The sequence below is a fragment of the Diadema setosum genome, chromosome 15, assembly GCF_964275005.1.
Source record: "Diadema setosum chromosome 15, eeDiaSeto1, whole genome shotgun sequence".
In the NCBI taxonomy this organism is placed as follows: domain Eukaryota; kingdom Metazoa; phylum Echinodermata; class Echinoidea; order Diadematoida; family Diadematidae; genus Diadema; species Diadema setosum.
In genome coordinates this window covers 78,388-99,757 of record NC_092699.1, presented here as the reverse complement: position 1 = coordinate 99,757, position 21,370 = coordinate 78,388, and the positions used below count along the sequence as shown (strand labels likewise).

Sequence of the window (21,370 nt, the reverse complement as noted above, 5' to 3'; positions counted from 1 at the left end):
ATCATTCAACCATTGTCAGCAAGATGAATGCAGAATTAGCACTGTGCGCACCAAGGGTATAAACCTAATTTTCTGTAGGCATTCACGCTTCAACGAAACACCCATCCCTTTTGTAATTCAATCGGTTGAGCCCACTATTCGCGCCATTTTCCGTTGGCAGTAATCTTGCTTGCTCCGCTCCACTAAAACAACCCCACCCAAGTTGTAACTCGCTATGCTACGTTGATTTGATTAGTTGATTTTTATTAGTACAATTAAAGGCACATTCGAATGGCAGGAAGGAGCCTTAGCGGCATTGTCAACTTTTCATGATCCATAACTGAATTATTTCTGACTGCACCAGTCTTTTGACTAAGAACTCGTAACTAATTGCTATTGCATAAAGTTTTCGTACAGTAACAATTATCAAACAAAGCAACCATGTTATATGATACAGTGATAAACTGTTGCTATACCGATGTCTTTTGCATATGAAGAGTTTGTTTGCAAAAACCGATAAGTCCATATTTGCCAAATGGAGATATTTGCGATTAAAGGTCAAGAAAAATAAAGAGAATAATAAGAAAATTCTTGCTTCTTTTGACCGTAACTTCAAAAATGTAAGTTTATATGTAGTGACCAATACATCATTTAAAAGGTATCATTTTGTACTTTATGACAGAGACCGTATTTCAAAATCTTCAAAAATGGACTTATCGGTTTTTGCAAACAAACTCTTCATATCATGTAATTAAGACATCAGTTATGGTTTTATAGTGTTTCTTACTAAAATCAAAATGTCTACCTCAGACATTAGAGCGTATTCATTTTCCTTTATTGCATTTTGACTGCAATCTGATTTAAACAGATGATTACTCTAACATGATAAACTGATACATAATGAATTTTTTTTTCTCGTGAAGCAACATTGATGTGGTGCAGTGATGAACATATTTCCTTCTACATGTACATCCATGTTTATATCGATGCTCTTTGTATATTTTGAAGCTATAGCAATGTACATGAAATGGAAATGTTGGAGCTATAGCAATGTACATGAAATGGAATTGTTTGCTGTTAAAGTCCAAATGTTTGACTAATGCATTTAACGCGTGTATTTATTTCATACCACCGCATTGTTACTGCTAGGAACAAGCTTAGTTTTAAAACAGATGGCCACTTCAAAAAAAAAAAAAAAAATCAGCCCACTCACTGTACTGCTTTTCTTCCGGAGACAAGCATCACATATTGTAAGATTATGTAATGTGCGTGCTACTTTATTCATGTATTTTACAATTTGCTTCATCTGTTGGTACAACGGCGAACAATGATTTCGAGGTCGACGCACGACCTACAGTTTGTATTGTTGCAATTTCTGAGTTCACTGTTCGCATCCAACAAAGTGTTACGTTTCTGTTGATACAGAAACCAACAATGTATGTGAAGTCGATGTATCACTTGTTTAATTGCTTGTTAGCAAGAATGTTTTTACTGTATAGCCGTCCTACGCTGCTACGTCATTGCGTGATTACCTTGTCATTGCTTTTGTTATGAATGATTGTTAGTTAAAATAGTTAAGGACTTCAAATTTGAATACCGTACCCTCCCGTTTTCAGTGACCACAGCAGCTATCAATCTGCTGTATTACAACCAGTTCTGCCCAGTTCTTCTCTTCTTTCATGCTTTGTCTTCACAGCTTAATGTCATATCTACCCGTATATCCTACCCTATATAGCTCTCAGATTCTCATCTTCCCTCCGGTATCTGCCTTCATATCCTCCCTTTCTTCTCTACCCGCATTATATACACGGCTATACCGAAACCAGATTTCTCTTGTCCACCCCCCCCCCTTTTTCTGGAGTCTGTCTTTATTTCTTCCTCTTTTCTTTCACCCGATTCCATCTCGACTCATTCTATAATGTCAGACAAGAATATTGTAAAAATGACAAATTCCTTTCAGAAAGGAGGTTGTATTGACATAATGATACTGTTAATTTTTCATTATGTGTAAGTCACACTACTTGCTAGGTCACCCCTAAAGTGTAGCATATTATTTGAATTTTTGTTTTTGTGTGTCTATGCTCTGCAGTCCTGTAGATCATGTCAATTATTTCATTTCAAGCGCTCCTCTATAGTTTGTTACAGCACAACACGCACCGATGCACCTCATCGTATACACCCCGTGTATACGATGTGCACTACACTTCCCGTTGCACCATGATATGCTGCGATCACGTAATGTTACTCATTGTAAATGGATTCTGATTTTGGAATAGATGACCAACAGCTAGTCAACCACACAAGTCAGTATTTCACTATTAATGAATTTAACAGTCAATTTTTTGTCAATAAGGCAAATCAGATTTGTGCTAATTTTAGTTTAATTCATTTTAATTCAAGAAGTTTGAATAGAAACTTTGAATTGTTTGAATTATTTCTAGATTCTCTCAATGATTTTCCATTTTCCGTTATAGGAATTACCGAAACATGGTTGCACTCCAATTCCCCGGACCTGTTTGGCATTGACAATTACAATTTTATTCGTTATGACAGAAAGCATGGCATAGGAGGTGGGGTTGCCATGTATGTTAATAATCAAATTAAGTTCAGAATTCGAACTGATTTGCATATTCAAGGAGCAGAAAGCTTATTTATTGAAATTTTAAATGACAATGAGAAAAATGTTATAGTTGGTACCATCTACCGTCCTCCGCAAAATGATATTCAATCTTTTTTTGACAATTTCGATCAATGTGCTAATGAAATTCTTGGAGAGAGAAAATCAATTTTTTTGATGGGAGATTACAATATAGATTTATTACAACCCACCCATTTTCATGACATATTACTTTCCAACTCACTGCATCCCCACATCAATAAACCCACCAGAATAAACAACTAGACTTGGAATTTGTCAAGACTGACAAATTAGGTGATCCGATTTGTTTTAATCGATGATTCGAGTCCTGATCGCAATAGGCATGACCATATAGGTTTCATCTGTGTTTAGAGACATTGGCCGTGTGATGTTTGGATTCCCATTTAGAAAAGAGAGTCAGGTCTGCCATCTTTGGTACCAAATTCGGTATACACTATAACGAAGATACAGAATGAAGTATATTTGACCATTGACCCAACTTTGCACAGCCAAGATGGCATCTGAGCAAAAAGTGGTTATTTTGTGAAATGATTCTTGTAACATGGTCTTTGCGTGTGGAAAATATGGGAAAGATAGGACATGTATTCACCAAGATACAGGTTGAAACATTTATGACCTTTGACCCTAATTTACATACCCAAGATGGTATCTGATCAAGTAGTTGTTATTTCATGAAATAATGTACGTGACATGAACTAAACATGTGCAAAATATGGGCGTGATAGGGGCTGGTTTTCTTGACTTATTGCAAAGAAAGTTGCAGAAAGAAAGAAATATCTCAATACATCGAAGATAAGTATAATTTCAACCAAGTTTTTTGACGTGATATCGGCGCCGTATGAAAAAATGGAGGGTATAATTACGATAGCCCAAAGTCTGAGCTACAACATATTAAAATCTGGGAGAAATTCACAGAAGAGTAAGTGAGCTAGTGTTCGATAAAGACCGTCATGTCAATTTTCATTTCCAGAAAAATTCCCTCCCATAGAGATAACACGTAAACTGGTTAAATTTGACAAGGTTACATTATATCTATTTTCACGAGGTGAAGACATCATCCGATTAAAACTTTGATTGAACAAAACTTAAAGAGTATTACATTGGCTACAACATACTAAAATCTGGAAGAAATTTACCGAAGGGTAATTGAGCTAGTCGTCGATAAAGACAATCATGTCAATTTTCACATCTAGACAAATTCCCTCCCATAGAGATAACACGTCATAATGAAGATAAAGAAAGAAGTACGTATGACCTTTGACCCTACTTTGCACAGACAAGATGGCATCTGAGCAAAAAGTGGTTATTTTGTGAAATGATTCTTGTAACATGGTCTTTACGTGTGCAAAATATGGGAAAGATAAGACATGTATTCACCAAGATACAGGATGAAACATTTTTGACCTTTGACCCTAATTTACATACCCAAGATGGTGCCCGATCAAGTAGTTGTTATTTTATGAAATAATGTAAGTGACATAAACTAAATAATTATGTGCAATATATTGGGCTGATAGAGCTTGTTTTTCTTGAGTTATTGCAAAGAAAGTTGCAGAAAGAAAGGAATATGAAAATACATGGAAGATAAGCTTTAATTTCAACCAAGTTTTTGGGCATGATGCCGACTCCGTATGAAAAAAAACGAATGGCACACTAACGATAGCCCAAAGTCTCAGCTACAACATACTAAAATATGGGAGAAATTCACCGAAGCATAAGTGAGCTAGTGCTCGATAAAGATAGTCATGTCAGTTTTCATTTCCAGAAAAACTGCACTCCCATAGAGATAACACGTAAACTGGTCAAATTTAACAATGTTACTTTTAATCCCTTTTTACGAGGTGATGCCGTCATCCAATCAAATTGTTGTTATTATATATCGGAAAGACCATTTAATAAGCTACAACATATTGAAATTTGGACGAAAATCAACTAAAAAATAAGTGAGATATGCTTGAATGAATTTGAAATTTGATGACGTCATTTTGAAAATTTACTTTTTTTACTTTATTCAGAAATTTGATATATTTTAATCATTTTTCCAGCATTGCCAACCCATGAAATGACATGTACAACTCATCAGCTTTTAGAATATGTAAAAAAAATGGGGGGTCACCGTCCATCCTGACGAGTAAAATTGGATTTAAAATTGGCAGTTTTTTGGCATTGTTGCACTGTATATCGCCATTGACGCGCGCGCGGAATTTCAACTTTGACGGACCCGTATGACGTCATTTTGAGTCGGATTGACTTAAAAATTGGTAGAAATATTCCTTGACATTTCACACATCCGATCAAAGTCAAAAAACGGGAAATTTTCATTGCATATGAGCTGTGCGTGCGTATATGTGCGCGCGCGTACGCGTCCGTCCAATTTTTTCAATTTTTCAAAAAATGCAAGTTTCCAGACTCTTTTAAAATCGCCAAAGTTATCCCCATCTATAAAAGAGAAAATCCATTAATGGTGAAAAATTATAGACCCATCTCATTGTTGCCTGTTCTATCGAAAATCTTAGAAAAAGCAGTTTACAAGCGTCTTTACTCGTTTATGATTGGAAATGATATATTGAATACGAATCAGTTTGGTTTTAGGAAAGGATTTTCTACCAATTATGCTATAATCAAATCTGTCGATAATATTATTGATGCGCTTACTAAAAAAGAACATATAGTTGGAGTTTTTATGGATCTTAGTAAGGCATTTGACACTATTGATCATGACATTTAATTTGGACAATTACAGAATTATGGCGTGAGAGGGATTACTTTGTCATGGTTCAGAAGTTATCTAAGTCATCGCAAACAATATGTTGCATTTAAATCTAGTCACTCCTTATATTCTAACGTGTCATGTGGTGTCCCTCAGGGATCTATCCTCGGACCCCTACTTTTTTTGATTTACATTAATGACATCACCAATTGCTCCCCTCGTTTGAACTTCATCTTATTTGCAGACGACACTAACGTTTTTTATTCTCATAAGATATTGCAACACTGATTGATACACTTAATATGGAATTAGGTAATATTTCGAAATGGTTTAGAAGTAACAAGCTTTCATTGAATATTGATAAAACATGTTTTATACATTTTCATACTCTTCAATCCCAACCCACCCTTCCCAAAAGTATTTATATTGATGGTATAAACATTGCTGAGAAACACTCAACCAAGTTTCTAGGAGTGACCCTAGATAGCAATTTAACTTGGAATACTCATGTGCAGAATATTACTACAACAATATCTAAAAGAACTGGTGTTTTAAGGAGAATAAAGTATTTGATTAATGATCAAACTTTAATAATGTTATATAACACTTTATTTTTACCATATGTAATGTATTGCAATATTGTATGGGCCAACTGTAGTAAAACTAAATTAAATACAATTTTTATTTTTCAGAAAAAGGCTCTTCGTATATGCACACACTCAAATTTTTTGGCTCACACCGATCCTATATTTCATTGCCTAAAAACTTTAAAAGCCCATGACATACATATATATCTAACTGCTATATTTATGTATAAACACACTCGAAATTTATTACCATTTTTTCATAATGCCTTAGTTACCAATGACCATATTCATTCATACCCAACCCGTCGTTCTCATGATTTTCATTTAAGTAATCCAAAGCTTTTACTTGCTCAAAAATCGATTAGACATCACGGTCCGGATACATGGAACACTCTTCCTGAGGAGTTGAAACAGTGTGCCTCCTTGTTTTCATTTAAAGCAAACTTAAAGAAGCACATTTTATTACAGTATACTTCAAATACAAATTAAAAACAAATAATTCATATGATTAATGTTGGTCTCCCAAATAGCAACATCGCATACCGTTCCCTCTTTCAGCAAACCAATTCGATTATTCTACATTCCAGCATATCTGCCCTTCTGCACTTTCTAGCACTTGCACGCACATCCATCACCATCACGTTTTTCCCCTGCTATCTTCGCAGCAGAATTTGTATTGTATTGTAGTATTACGAAACTAGTATACGTCCCTACCTTTTCCTCTGGCCGGCAATGTTTTCAAGCTATGCTTACAATGGCGGCCTTCTGCATTATCGCTCCATAATTATAATTGTAGTAATCCCCGCTGCATAGACATGCATACTGTATATTGTATCATTCATTACCTTTTATATCTTTGTTTACGCAAGTCAAACGACTCTGTTTTGAATCTATTTTGTATATTTCCCACATGTTCATGATCATGTGCCTTATGTATATTGATTTGCTGATTGATTTGTTGATTTGCAGAAAATAAAGTATCTATTAAACAAAACAAAGACACATCTAATCACTCTATTCTACCAAAAATGCTCAGCTAGGTTGACCAATTTCACATATTTTCAGTCGTCACGCAAAATCAGTGTGTGCGACTTTTTGTTCGTTTTGTGATGCACGGTCACAATTCTAAAAGAGCAGCCTTTAAGCTTTAAAATGATGTATAACTCAAATCAAATGGAATTTCCTTACCTATCTAAATAAGAAAGCACTAACTCACAAAAAGCGTGAACTGAGAAAAGAGGCTCTGAAGTACAGTGTCTATTCAAGCGCTCAATCTAACTGCGCTGGCTGTGCGATGAATGGGACAAAAAAAGAAGGAAACCATCCGAGTAAGAACAATTAAGAAATCATCAGATTAAACTGAAATTTAGCATGCCTCATTAACACATTCTGTCCATAATTATTGCCAACTTTCAAAGCAGTAACACTATTCTTAAAAAAGTTATTAGAGTTGAAAGTAAAGAGTGTGTACAAGGTTTTTCAGAAATGAAAACGGGACTCTAAAGACACACCTATCCACACTATTCTACCAAAAATGTTCAAAATAATCTGCTAAAACACACTTTCCGGCCCGTTTTATGATCCCAAATTTCAGCATAATGTAGAAGAAGACTTGCTCTTCCAGAAATTTGAAAAAGTCAAGATCGGCTAGGTTGACCCATTTCACTTATTTTCAGTCCTCGCGCAAAATCAGTGTGTGCGTCGTTTTGTTCGTTTTGTGATGCACAGTCACATAAGTTTGAGTATTATGCTATTATGATAACGTTTATATGGGTGAAATACCAAAGATCCCTTATTTCATCATTTTATATGTGTATACGCTATTCTTGTGTGTTTGTGTGAGTGTGTGTGTGTGTGTGTGTGATGTGTTTGTGTTAGACTTCGAGTGATTGCAGTGATTATGACTAGGAAATAGACACAATGATAGTCCCAATATCTATTTTTTTTTTTTTTTTTTTTTTGCTATTTGGCACGTTTAATTGTAATCACGTATGAATGACGGAATAAAAATGATTTTGTTTTTAAATTTTTGGAACAGCGTAAAGGAGAGTTAATTATTTCTGCCAGTCTTAATGCTTGTTACTGGTCGTGAAGACGTCATGGGCTAAACCCTTATAAGGGCCGGGGGGGGGGGGGGGGCGGGTTGACTCAACTCCCACTCTCCCCCCCCCCCCCCGACATTTTTCGTGACCATTCTGCCGCGCGATTTTTTTTTTTGACCGCGCCGCTCGCTGACTTTTTACTTTCTAGTCTTTCACATCTTATGACATCATTTTCGCAAAAATCGGACATACGGTAACGACGACGCTGCACGACCTCCTGTGCATGCTTGTCATACCGAAAATGGCTCAAAAACGTGATTTTGTGTACAAAGTCTAAGCAATTAGAGTTTTCTCACCTTATTCAAAAAGATATGATTATTTCCACTTTCAATGGCTACAATCAGTTAATTTTAGCATAATTATACTTGAAATAGGTTCTGTTAAAAAGTTTGTGGAAAAAATGAAAAAAATAAAAAAAGAATGTCAAAAAACAGAGAAATACATTAGAAATTCATAAAAAATACATAAGAAATTAACTTTGCTACCATGTTTTTTTTTTTCTCTCTCTCAAGTGCATTGTTAGGAATGCTACAATAAATAATGTCACCAAAAAATAGAATGCAATTAGCTTTATTTTCTGAATTAGAGGAACATTTAGGATTTCACGAATATTAATTAATATAAAATAAGAAAAGTAAAGAAATCATTTTTTCTTTCATACTTCGGTAGATTACACGACAAGTAATGTATGTGCCAATTTTCAGGGCGATTGCGTGATCGACGGCCGAGATCTCGGGAGGGGGGGGGGGGTTGAATCAATCCTCCCCCGGCCACAGAACAGGCCAAAAAGCCCGGCCTGGTTAGGGTTAAAGCTTAAAATGTGTCAGACGTTGTACATTATAATCTTATCTTATTCAAAATATTCCGAACTTCTGTTACGAAGACATATTATCTTGATTGTTCTTCAATTACAAGACATTAACATAGTTTAGTAACCATATAATCAAGCATTAAAACGTTCTACTCATATATATTTAAAAAAAAGTGCTACAACAGTCCAGTAAATAGGAATGGGTGCTAGGCATAGACAAAGGTTTAGAATTTATGACTTTATAATGGGTCAGGTTAGACTCATGAGGTTTTAGCTGAAGATGCCCACAGCTTGATTAGATCTTGCAATGATACTCTAATAAATCTGTCTCATCTTTGAAAACGACGTGAAGATGACGTCCATTTTGTTTTATTTTCTTCAAAACGTCGTTTCCAAGACGTCTTTTTTTCTGTACCAATATACAACTAAGGTCGTAAATTGACCTGTAAACTACATGTTTATAACGTTATTCTGAGGTGAAATTTCTCATTAAAGTAGCAATCTAAACGTCGTTAAGACGTCTTTGTACGACTACCTAGAAGTCAAACAGTGGTAAAAAATAGGACATTTTTTGACGTATTCCTTTTGAGCAAAAATACATTTTGACGTCAGCATAAGACGTCTGCATAACGTCCATTTTCTTCATTAACGTTAAAAAGACAACATATTTCGACGCCTTTCTGACGTCTAAATACGACGTCATTTTACGTCTCCGTTTAAGCAAAAATATGTCTTATTGTCCCGTGAAATTGACGTCATTCAATATTCTCTAACAGGGCATTATAGTTCATCTTGGTTAAAAAAGCAATGGATAATCATTCAACTTAATTCTAAAAAAAGACAAATTTTATTCATTTTTATAATCAGAAGATTAAAAATGAAATGCAGCGTATAAATATTATGGTGGCTGTTTTTTTACTGGACACAAGTATCAAAGTTGGCAAGCCGTCGACTGAGTCTGAGGTAAGAACGTGGCACTAAAGAGTTAAGAAATCATGTGTCTGTGACCATGCATCACAAAGCAAACAAAAAGTCGCACCCTTTGATTTCACGTGAGGACTCAAGAAAGGTGAAATGGGTCAACCGAGTCAATTTTGAGTTTTTCATATTTTCAGCAAGAACTATTCCTCTTCTACATTATTCTTGAGTTTGGGAACATAAATTGAATGGGAAAGTGTGTTTTCAGCAGTTTTTCTACAACCCACTCTTTTTTTTTTTTTTTTTTTTGGAAGAGTATTGTGAATAGGTTTTTCTTAGAGGCCCCTTTCATTTCCTGAAAATCCTTTCCGACGTCTTCACTTTCAACTCTCATAACTTTTGAAAGGATGATGCTACAGCTCTGAAAGTTATCATTTATCATGGTCAGAATGTGATAATAGACCATATTCAATTGCAGCTTTATCTGATAATCCCTTAATTGTTGGTGCTACAGTGGTTAACATCATGATTTTGTCTCATTCATGGCACAGTTAGCACTGCTTAGTAAACATTAAGCACTTGAATAGACAGTGTACTTCAAAGCCTCTTTTCTTAGTTCACAATTTCCAGTGTGTGCTTTCTGCCAATATTTATATAGGTTAGGATATTTAATTTGAATTGATTTATACATCATTTTAAAGCTTAGAGTCTGCTCTTTCAGAATCTGCCCTTAACTATAAACCCATGTCTGGTTACTTTGTGTTTGTTTTGTGGTGCAGGGTCACATGTATGGCACCAACAATGTACGTGTTCATGTTAATGTATCTGCATGTCCATTGATAATGCACGAACCAATTAATCAAAATCAAGTTTGTGGTTGAGAGTCCGTAGAGCCCCTTTGATAGAACCAACTCGAAAATCACACCCACCCGCTTCAGATGGGTGGCGGCCGACAACAACTCTAGTCTTGTCCTTTCCTCTTTCTTCAGGCTGGTTCGTCTGGATGAAAATAAATGTTTACATACGAGTGCTTGCAATCATCGTCCATGATATTACACCAATGATTTATTAATGTATTTTCGACTGCTGAATGAATAATCCATAATTATACATTATTATTAAATAACAAATGGTATAATGCGACCACCAGTACACATACAATGAAATTGATGTGCATTTATGCAGAAAACCTGAACAAAGAAATACCTGGAGTTCAAAACTTAAGTATTTTATATGTCGATTGCGACTCAGGCATGGACAACAAATTTCAAACAAAAAATATCTCCAAAACATCTTGCCCATTTGACTAGGCTTTGTTGTTCCGTTTGTGTTTGCATACACATGTTTTGACACTTCACATTATAGCTAAAACAATATCTTTATAATAAATAAAAACAGCTCACAAATTCACAGATGCCTTTTCTGAATAGAACCGTTTTTGATCAGAATAAGTCACCAAGAAGACAAAAAAAAAGTCCAAGTAGATTTAAGTCATGACACGGTTGTCATCCTCAAGCGACGTATTAAATCTGCTACTTTGTACAAATTAAAGAGCAATTACTGTCTCGCTGCGAAGTGTTTCCAAATTGTTACAGAAAAGTTAGACAATGACATTGCTGTTTGTATTTCTACAATGAAAAACAGATTCTGTGCAAGCACTTTGATCGAGAGGGGTATTATGCTGGTATAAGGGGGAAAAAAAACGGGTTGAGAACGATAATGACAATTATTACCCATATCAGACCTCTGCGCGTGGTTCTACAAAATTGAATTCCCCTCGTATTACACACGTGATACGCGCCAGCAGGGACAACAGGAGTAATTTTCTCTTATTTCCCTCTTTGGCAAAATTAATGCCTGTGGAAACTGCGTGTTAAAAATCAGGGGAATACAGCATCCAGACACTTAAGCTCCCGGTGACAAAAGTTTTCTGTTGATGTAGTCTATTAGGAATGGGGGGGGGGGGGGGTACCCATGCACCCTCCGGACACATTTTAACACTTATCTTATGTAACCCTAACAATGTCAATTTGATTTTTTTTTCCCCACGGTAATAATCATGTCCCATAGGAGTCATTGGCGGTCATCTTGGCTTGGGTACAGAGCAGATGTAGTGATCGTGTACGCCAGAGACATACTTTTATTTCTTTTTATCCTCTTGCACCACGCGTTGCTTCTCCATCGCCGTCACTATCTCATTTCTAAACGAACTATCAAGCATTGCCAGATTGTGAATGTCAGTAAACTGGCATACTTAATTAAAAGGAGCTGCCAACTGTACCACAAGACTTGGACTGTATGTGTTTACCTGGGAGGATGTAACAAGTGCCTCTAAGGGTAGGGGAAAAGTGGACCCATAAAGAAGCTACAAAGCCACCCCGTGTACGACACATCTTTCCTATGATTGTAGTTTGATTTTACAATCTCGACAGTATTTTACTGAAATCTACTACATTGCAAAATATCGTATTATATCAAACACTGGTAAAATGTAATATAACGTTATGATGAGTCAATGTATTAACAAAACAAAATCCTTGTAATAATATCAAAAACGCTAATTAACAAAAAACAAAATGTGATCATGAATAACGACACAATTGTAATAAACATATGCAAAGTACAGGAATGGGAATGAAAATAGAGGGTCCCACTAAAAAGCCAAGCTGGTACGATATGGGACGCTCAGAAATACATAGGGGAACGAATAATGACTACATGAAACTACAAATAAATATATGAAACAAAATCAAAGAAACCAATGTCAACTGACATAAAATCAAATGAGAAAGGAAGGGGAAAAAAGAAGGAGAAAAAGGGGAAAAGAAATAAAAATGAAACTACAACATCGTACACACAATCAAACTGGATTCCACGTGTAGGAGTAACAAGAAGCAACCTTGATTGATGTTGCGAAGAATTCGGTACATATACCGGTAAGAATGCAAAGAGCGGAGAGAATGTACAAAATGATTTACGGTTCAATAACATTTTTTGTAACGTCTGAGGAGGACTTATATTTGACAAATTAATTTCCTCTAATAACAGACAATAATTTACATGTAATTGATTAATGCATATAAAATCTGATGACTTAATTGACTTTGTGCTTACATTCTTCATTCAATTTCAACAAGTGAGGTGTCAATTAAATTTTGTTTTTCGATTAAACAAACCAAATTTGAGTTATGATCAAAAGACAAAGTAGTTAGCCACTTTTGTGAGGTGTGTAGTTTGCCAGGTATTTACATAGATTATTTTATTACTTTCTCGTGTAATGACACTGAATTTTCCATATGTTTTGGACTTTTTTGTATCAAACTTACTTTAAGCATGTGAATCTTATCTCAATCGATTCCTCATGCCACATTTACTCTGAAGATTTTTTTTTTGTCCTTGTATGCTGTGTCAAAAAAAAAAGTTATAGAAATTAATGATTTTCGTTGAAAATCCAAGATGGCCTTCAAGATGGCCGCAAATGACCCCCAAGGGACACGTTTTTTTTTTCTTGAGAAATAAAAAAAGTATCATTAAATAGATATTTAAGGGCTACAAAAAGTAACTTAAAAAATATGTGTTCTGAGCCCCCCCCCCCCCCACCCCACCCCCCCCCCCCCCATTCCTAGCAGACTAGTTCGAGTCTCTCATCGAGGCAGCGGTTTCGCGACGAAAGGCAAATTCCCATGCGTTTACAAGTAAAAATAGAGTTGGCTTTGGAATGCACGCCCAACGCTTGAGTAGTGCATAGGGATTGATTGCATTGACGTACTCTGGGTGTAGTGAAACACAATATAATAGGATTAGTGGTGAAAGTGTCATTACTAAGGATTTATGATACTGATGAATATGCCTGAAATGGGTAATAATACTTGATATAGACTGATGGCTACTTTCGGAGGATACGACATTGAGTGCCCTCACTAGAATTGTATGACACTCGTCTTCGACTCAGGCAATATGATTCTTGATCAGGCAATAAATGTCGTACCCCCCTCAAGGCCAGTGCATATTATATATTTTTGTTAGAAAATGTGGGGGGGGGGAGGGGGAGAAATTGTGGTACAATATTTTCAGGAAAAATCAGTTACCTCTTGTGAACCCGGAAGTAGTTGCTCCACAATGGCATTACCCATGGCCTGCGAGTAAGACACCCCTGCAAAAAATATGAAACAATTAATACCAGTTGAACGAAATTTCAGTACACTTCTTGTCTCGGGGATGTGTGTGTGTTTGTGTGTTTGTGTGTGTGTGTGTGTGCGTGTGATTTGCCTGATATTATTTAACTCTTTATGTGCCACGTTCGCACGTCCGGCTCAGTCGACGGCACGTGCCAACTTCGCATATTCTGCTCAACAAACAAAGCCGCCAAAACCGATCGATAAATCGCTAATCACTGCTAATCCCGCGGCACAATGAAAGCGTTTTTCGTGCTTTTGTTCCTCTCATATATGGCTTGCATTCTATGTGACGATTGTTCCCTACTAGATTTGCTCGTACATTCTAAGTTTCTGTCACGGTTATATGAACAAAAGTCATGCCTTTACAGTAATGTAGCAACTGGTCATTCGAAAGAGAAATTGGAAATAGATTCGTCATAAAGTTTATATCGAAACAAAGTTTGGCATTCCCCTTTAACTTTGCCTACTATTATACCCATCTTACTAGAAATTTGTAGAGGTTATACAAATTAGAAAATAAGGAATTCTTTCTCAAAGTATGACTACCTTCGTGTCTCGGAATAACGTGGCACACAGGGGTTTTCACCATGGCACATAAAGAGTTAAATGAATGTTTGAATTCAAATACCTTTATTTTACACTGTCATAAGAGGTGACTTCTTGTATATAAACGTTTTGTTGACCTTTTTTTCGTCATTTTCAATCAGTCTTTACATTGTGTGTGCTTGGGCGGACCACCGAGTTGTGCGCCATGCTCTTTGCAATACAGAATGAATGAGTGATTGAGCCATGATCTTGCAAGTGTATAGGTCTTGACTTTCTCACACACGGATCCTTCATTTTATGTCCTACCTTTAGAGATAGGAATTTTTCCCTAGACCGGAGGGAACGACCTGATATTACATAAGATTGCTGAACAAGATTCACTGGGATTAGAGTTAATTAGAGTCATTCGATTACAAGGCGTATACGCTGCCGACTGATCCACCTCGCCGTCCTAGATTAAAATTATTGTGAATGCTGCTCACCACTAGGCTTACGCGTCTCCTCTTTTCTCTGGTCAATGTTCCACGTTGCACCAGCCGTGGCAAGGTCAATACTGATTTCACATCCTTTTCTTGTCTCAACTCCATCAGTGACTTTTTCATCTTTGTTAAATCTGATGACGGAAATTACACAATGCAAATTAAGTCATGTTATGTTTGCTAGCACTTCAACAAAGACAAACAAGCTCCCAAGGGTAACGGCTTTAAGCATCAATGCTGTCAATATCATGTCAATTGTCATTATTATTTTTGCTTTTCACCAAAGATTTTCAAATATATTATCAAATTCCATTTCACATTTAACTAAAGGTACCTGAATGACATGTGGATGTGATAACTTTTCAGTCCCCCAAAATCTCCGACAAAAATGATAAAATAAATCCCAAGAGGTTGTTCTGAATGAAAAATAAAATAGAAAATAATAACAGATGACGGTTTATTATTTCAGTTTCGGTCTAAATTTACTGTGAACATTCATGGCTATTATACACTTTGCTTGGATCTTGAAAAGTCATACTTTAATATAAGGACATAAAGAATTGATAGAGTGGATGGTTCATTACCTCTGGCCTGTAAGAACATTTTTAAGGCTGGTTTTCCCAACTCGCTCTTGGCCGACGAGCATCAACCGCGTGTGGTAAACCTTGTGTGTGCCGTCACGTGCTGTTTTGGCATAGGCGCTTAGTGCTCTCGGCCCACGAGCTAAAATTTCCAGCGGAGCCGACAGTACACCAACGTCGTAGTCATCGGAAGATTGCACGTCTGAGCCAGCAGATTTTGTCGTTTTAGTGTTGTCTGTCACTGCTCCAGCAGTATCTATGAGTAGATCATCACAAGAAAACAAGCAAAAAACCGGGAATTTCAAGCATGTCGAGAAATTGCACTTTCCTGCAGTCATAACTCCACTTCTTTACCCTCATTATGGATTGACCGATTCCGTCTTCAAACTATCATTGAAAGGCGTAGAATAGAATGCTTACATCTTGTTGTCAAGTCTCCTCTGAATGGTTACTTCTTTTCACAATTTATGTTCTTCATTATGATTAAAAAAACGACTAGGTGCATGAAACATATAGACTTGTTTAATGACTTCACTATTCATGTGCCACGTTCGCACGCCCAACTCAGTCAACGGCGTGCCAACTCCGCATATTCTGCTCAAACGCACAAACCCGCACAAACAGATCGTTAAATAGCCATATTTCACAATACAATGAGAACGATTCTAACAATTCCGTTCCTCTAACATATACATTTAGCTTGCATTATGTGGTGATTCTCCAGAAAGCTGTGTTTCCTACTGGATTTGCGCATAAATCTTAAGTTTCTGTAACCTTTTCGTGTGCAAAAGTCATGCTTTTACAATAATGTAGCTTCTGGTCATTACAAAGAAAAAAAAAATTATAGAGCCGACATGCAATTTACACCAAAGCAAAGCTTGGCATTTTCTCTACAACCTTTCTCTCTACATTTCCAGCTTAACAAAAATCTATAAAAGCAGCATAGATTTGAAAAACACAATGTTTTCCCAAAACATGAGTACGTTGGTGTATCCAGAATAACGTGACACACAGCTGGTTTCCACCAGGGCACGTAAAGATTTAAGCGCGCTATGAAAAAAAAAGAAGAAAATGCTCTGAATTATTTTCCAAGTAATATGGTGTTTTCCGTGCGTTTTTGTCTTTGACAAGCAAATGTGAATGAGCGCTGCTTAATATCATTTCAAGTGAAAAGGAAATTTACATGAAATATAGATGAAGAAATAAAATAAGACCCTTCAAAAAGCAGTCATGTTTGTCGGAAATAATAGTATTGCAATGCTTGAATTTGACTGTTTATGCGAGTTAAGACTATCAATCTTATCGGTAATCTCAATGACCGTCTGTCTATCACTATCAGATTATGATTGAGACAGGCATGTCTTGTCCACTGATTGTCAGTTCATAGAACGTCTACATGCAAAGAAAACAGCATAATCTTGCAATCATTAAATCTGTAGCTTTGCAGGTTCATTGCTGGCACTGTTTGACATCTATTTTGTAACCATTAAGATATCTGCTTGAGTTGGGTTCATATTATTGTTTAACTGGGATTGAAGAAGTATTGTATGCATTCGTCTGTCAAGAGATTTGACCGAGGTTCAGATTTTTGAATGTTTATAGAGACGAAACCTGAAATCTGTAGGCACGAATTATGTCCAATATTTTGATGGTGCCAGAGACGCATAATACATGGGCGTCACCAGGGGGGGGGGGGGGGGGGTGCGTTGGGTGCGAACGCACCCTCCTTCAGCAACTAAAAAAAAAAAAAAAAAAAAAAAAAAAAAAAAAAAAAAACAGTCTGCGAGCGACCTCAACGCCGGACGCTAAATAATGATTCTTTTTTTTTCTTTTTTCTTTTTCATTTTGCACCAGGGACATCAAATTCGTGGGTGGACAAAAACAATTCGCACCCCTGGCTCTGGCAGCACGGATTTTATACACATCTACTAGTATTCTATACAGTGTTTACTATTAATCGACTGTAATGTACATCCATACGGTACGGAGCACGTACACGTTTGCATGCACGTGTGCTACTTACAAGTATGTAGGGTCTATGTACGTTACTTCTGACCAATCCATATTGCGAGCCCAAGTGCGAGCCTTAGCCTCATTAAAAAAAGAGGAGGGGCAAGTATATCATTTTGCCCTCCCCCTCCATAATTCCAGAGACGAGAAGATTTCCTTCTTACTTTTTTTTTCAGAAAAAAAAGTTGCCCCCATAAAAATATTGGAGGAGCAAGCATATCATAATTTTGCCCCCATAATCAATAATTGATGATTAATAAATGAGAAGATTTTCTTGCTTTTGAAAGAAAAAAAAATGTTGCCCCCATAAAAATAATGGAAGGCAAGCGCAACATTTGCCCCACCCCACATAATCATAATTCCCGCGATGAAAAGAAATTCTTGCTTTTTTTTTTTGTTAGATATCTGTCCAACTATTTCACCCCAAAGCAGTGGCGTAACTACGGAAGGGGGGGGGGGGAGTGCCCCCCCCCCCCAATCCGCTGGTTAAAAAAAAAAAGACTTACCAAAATGGTAATTCAAGGGTTAGTAAACTGCTTTTGAAAATCGACATGAAAGGGTGATCAACAAATAAGGTATTTTTTCTATGATTTCTTTTAACCATAGTTCAAGAGGTATATAGTGTGAAACATTGTTCAAAAAGCCCGGAGCCGAAAAAAGATTGTGATTCAGCGTGACTCCTGGTTGGCATTAAGCAGGATGTGCACAGTGTACTCAGAGCATCCGAACGGCAAAAAGAGTTGGTGCAATGTTGCGCAATGTGATGTAGAATGTACACCTTTGTACCTTACGCTTCGTTATATCAAAGCTAGATCATTGATTTTGCAGTGTTGCTTTACATACTATATTTTCATAGTCTATATCAAAAAGTCTTGCATTGCCAATAAAAAGACTTGACCTGGGCTAATTCCTAACTTTACCATGTATGTAATACACACACACAAACAGACACGCACATTAAGGGGATGCTCTAAAGTGCAGATTTTGGACATCCTTCCCCCGCTTGATCACTTCGATGCCACCTCGCTGGTCATACCTGGTGAGTTGGCTCAGTCGGTAGCGCGTCTGCCTCACGATCACGCGGCCCGGGTTCGAACCCGAGTCTGGACTGAGCAATGTTGTGTGTAAACATACCGTCCCCTCTAGCAAGAGGCAAAACACTCTGTCCCTCGGACAGGACATAAAATGGAGGTCCCGTGTATGAGAGAGTCACAGCTCATGCACGTAAAAGATCCCGCTTCATTCATTCATCGCAAAGAGCAGGGTGTCTAACCCGGTGAAGTGGTCCCACCCCACATCCAACTGGACCCCATGGAAGACCAGCTTAGTGTAGCGGAATATGGGCTATCCAGCCATCTTCACAGATGGAAAATGAACAACAACAACAACAACAACAACCTCCCCCAATCATGAACATAAACCGACACCCTTGACTACCAGTGGCGGATCGGGGGGGGGGGGCGCACCGGGCGTCCCCCCTTAATTTCCAAAGCGAAAAAGTATAGCTACAAAAGACAGTTTTTTGGACTGTAAAATGTCAAAATTTTCAAGCTCGCTCGCTCCGCTCGCTCGCATTTAGTCGTAATGTCATTCTCCTAAAGTTGCTGCCAGTAATTGCCAGCAGTTGCGTCTGGCGCGCCCCGCACCTTTATTTCCAAAGTGGGGAAATATAGTTTCCAACGGCAGTTGGGGGACTGTAAAATGTCAAAATTTTCAAGCTCGCTCGCTCCGCTCGCTCGCGACTAATTGTTGTCCCATTCTCCTGATATTGCTGCCAGTAATTGCCAGCAGTTACGCCCCGTTCCCCCTCTCTTAATTTTGAAAGCAAAAAATATAGCTACAAACGGCAGTTTTGGGACTGTAAAATGTCAACATTTTCAAGCTCGCTCGCATTTAATCTTTAAGCAGTTTTCCTGATGTTACTGCCAGTAATTGTCAGCAGTTGCGCCCTGTGCGCCTCTCCCCCCCCTTAATTTCCAAAGCGAAAAATATAGCTACAAACGGCAGTTTTTGGACTGTAAAATGTCAAAATTTTCAAGCTCGCTGTCTTCGCTTGCTCGCATTTAATTGCTATGCCATTCTCCGGACGTTGCTGCCAGTAAGTGCCAGCAGTTGCGTCCGGTGCGCTCCCCCCTTCCTTTATTTTGAAAGCGAAAAATATAGCTCGTACAAACGCAGTTTTTGGACTATAAAATGTCAAAATTTTCAAGCTCGCTCTCTTCGCTCGCTCGCATTTAATCGCTATGCCATTCTCTGGACGTTGCTGCCAGTAATTGCCAGCAGTTGCGTCCGGTGCGCTCCCCCCTTCCTTTATTTTGAAAGCGAAAAATATAGCTACAAACGGTGGTTTTGGAATTAAAAATGTCAAAATTTTCAAGCTCGCTCTCTTCGCTTGCTCGCATTCAATCGTTATGCCATTCACCTGATGTTGCTGCCAGTAATTGCCAGCAGTTGCGCCCGGTGCGCCCCCCCCCCCCCTTAATTTCCAAAGCGAAAAAAAAATGGCTACAAATGGCAGTTTTTGGACTGTAAAATGTATAATTTTCAAGCTCGCTCGCTCCACTCGATCGCATGTAATCGTTATGCCATTCTTCTGATATTGCTGCCAGTTACTGCAAGCAGTCGCACCCGATGCCCCCAGGCCCTTAAAATCCAAAGCGAAAAAATATAGCTACAAACGGCATTTTTTCACTGTAAAATGTCAAAATTTTCAAGCTCGCTCGCTCCCATTTAATTGTTAGGCAATTTTCCTGATGTTGCTGCCAGTAATCTGTCATGTCACATCGTCATCCCATAATCCATTTATAGGGGGACAACTCCCTCCCACAACCTCACCCCTTGCTCGCTCCGCTTGCTCGCGCACGGTCGCGTTCATGACATCAGTGTAAGAATTAATACTAGAAGTTTATTTAAATGATACCATTTATAGGCGAATTGTTCAATAATAATCTACACCAAAATATACTTCTACCTTAAGCAAGTGGGACTGTATCAAGTCGATAAAACAAGCAAAAACATGCATCAATTGCACCATCTACAACATCAAAATGCAATTTCAGATCTAACCGTGGGAGGGGGTTGGCCCTCTCCCACACCCTCCCCCCTCGCTCGCTCCGCTTGCTCGGGCTCGGTCGCGTTCATGACATCAGTGTAAGAATCAATACAAAAAGTTTATTGACATGATACAGTTTATAGGCACATTGTTCATCAGCAATTTCCATCAAAATGTACTGCTACCTTCAACAAGTGGGACTGTTTCAATTCGATAAAACTCGCAAAAAAAAAAAAACTGCAACAAATTGCACTATTTACAACATCAAAATGCAAACAGTTTTCACGTGGGAGGAGGGGGACAACAGGCACTTCCCCACCCTCCCCCTTCTCACTCCCTCGCATACTAATATCCCCCCCCCCCCCCCCCAAGATGAAATCTTAGCTACGCCGGTGCCCTTTCCCCGCTTGGTTTCCCTAAAAAAACACTAAAAGTCTGGGGATTGAGAAAAAAAATCGCGCTACATTTAGTGTCAAAACGCACCCCCTTGAAAAAAAGCTGGTGACGCCCCTGTTATAGCTGTATTTTTTTTTTTGACTTACAGGATGATTGTAATAAAGCAGTGTGGAGCATTGTGCACAAGGAGGAACTTCACGTGATAAAAAAATGAAGAAAAAAAAAAAGGAAAATCCAACCTTTTGCCAAGTGCCAGAGTGCGAGTGATCGTTCATGAGCATCATAAATAGCATGAATATCATATGGGCGTAAGACTTTAGTTTAAGGGACAAATCAGACTAACCGTATACGGCAGATGGAGG

General features: G+C 37.7%; 1 protein-coding gene across 1 annotated transcript in view; it reads right to left on the bottom strand.

Annotated features, from left to right (window-relative positions):
• The window catches only part of LOC140239127 (probable serine/threonine-protein kinase roco8), a gene marked incomplete at its 5' end in the record, with an annotated part of 151,377 nt that overhangs the window by 61,828 nt on the left and 68,179 nt on the right, over nucleotides 1–21,370 (bottom strand). Inside the window, 4 exons of the mRNA XM_072319011.1 lie at nucleotides 10,696–10,765; nucleotides 13,855–13,919; nucleotides 14,973–15,103; nucleotides 15,554–15,806. Of these exons, the coding sequence (XP_072175112.1) occupies nucleotides 10,696–10,765; nucleotides 13,855–13,919; nucleotides 14,973–15,103; nucleotides 15,554–15,806 (519 nt within the window). The remainder of the gene's footprint in view (nucleotides 1–10,695; nucleotides 10,766–13,854; nucleotides 13,920–14,972; nucleotides 15,104–15,553; nucleotides 15,807–21,370) is intronic.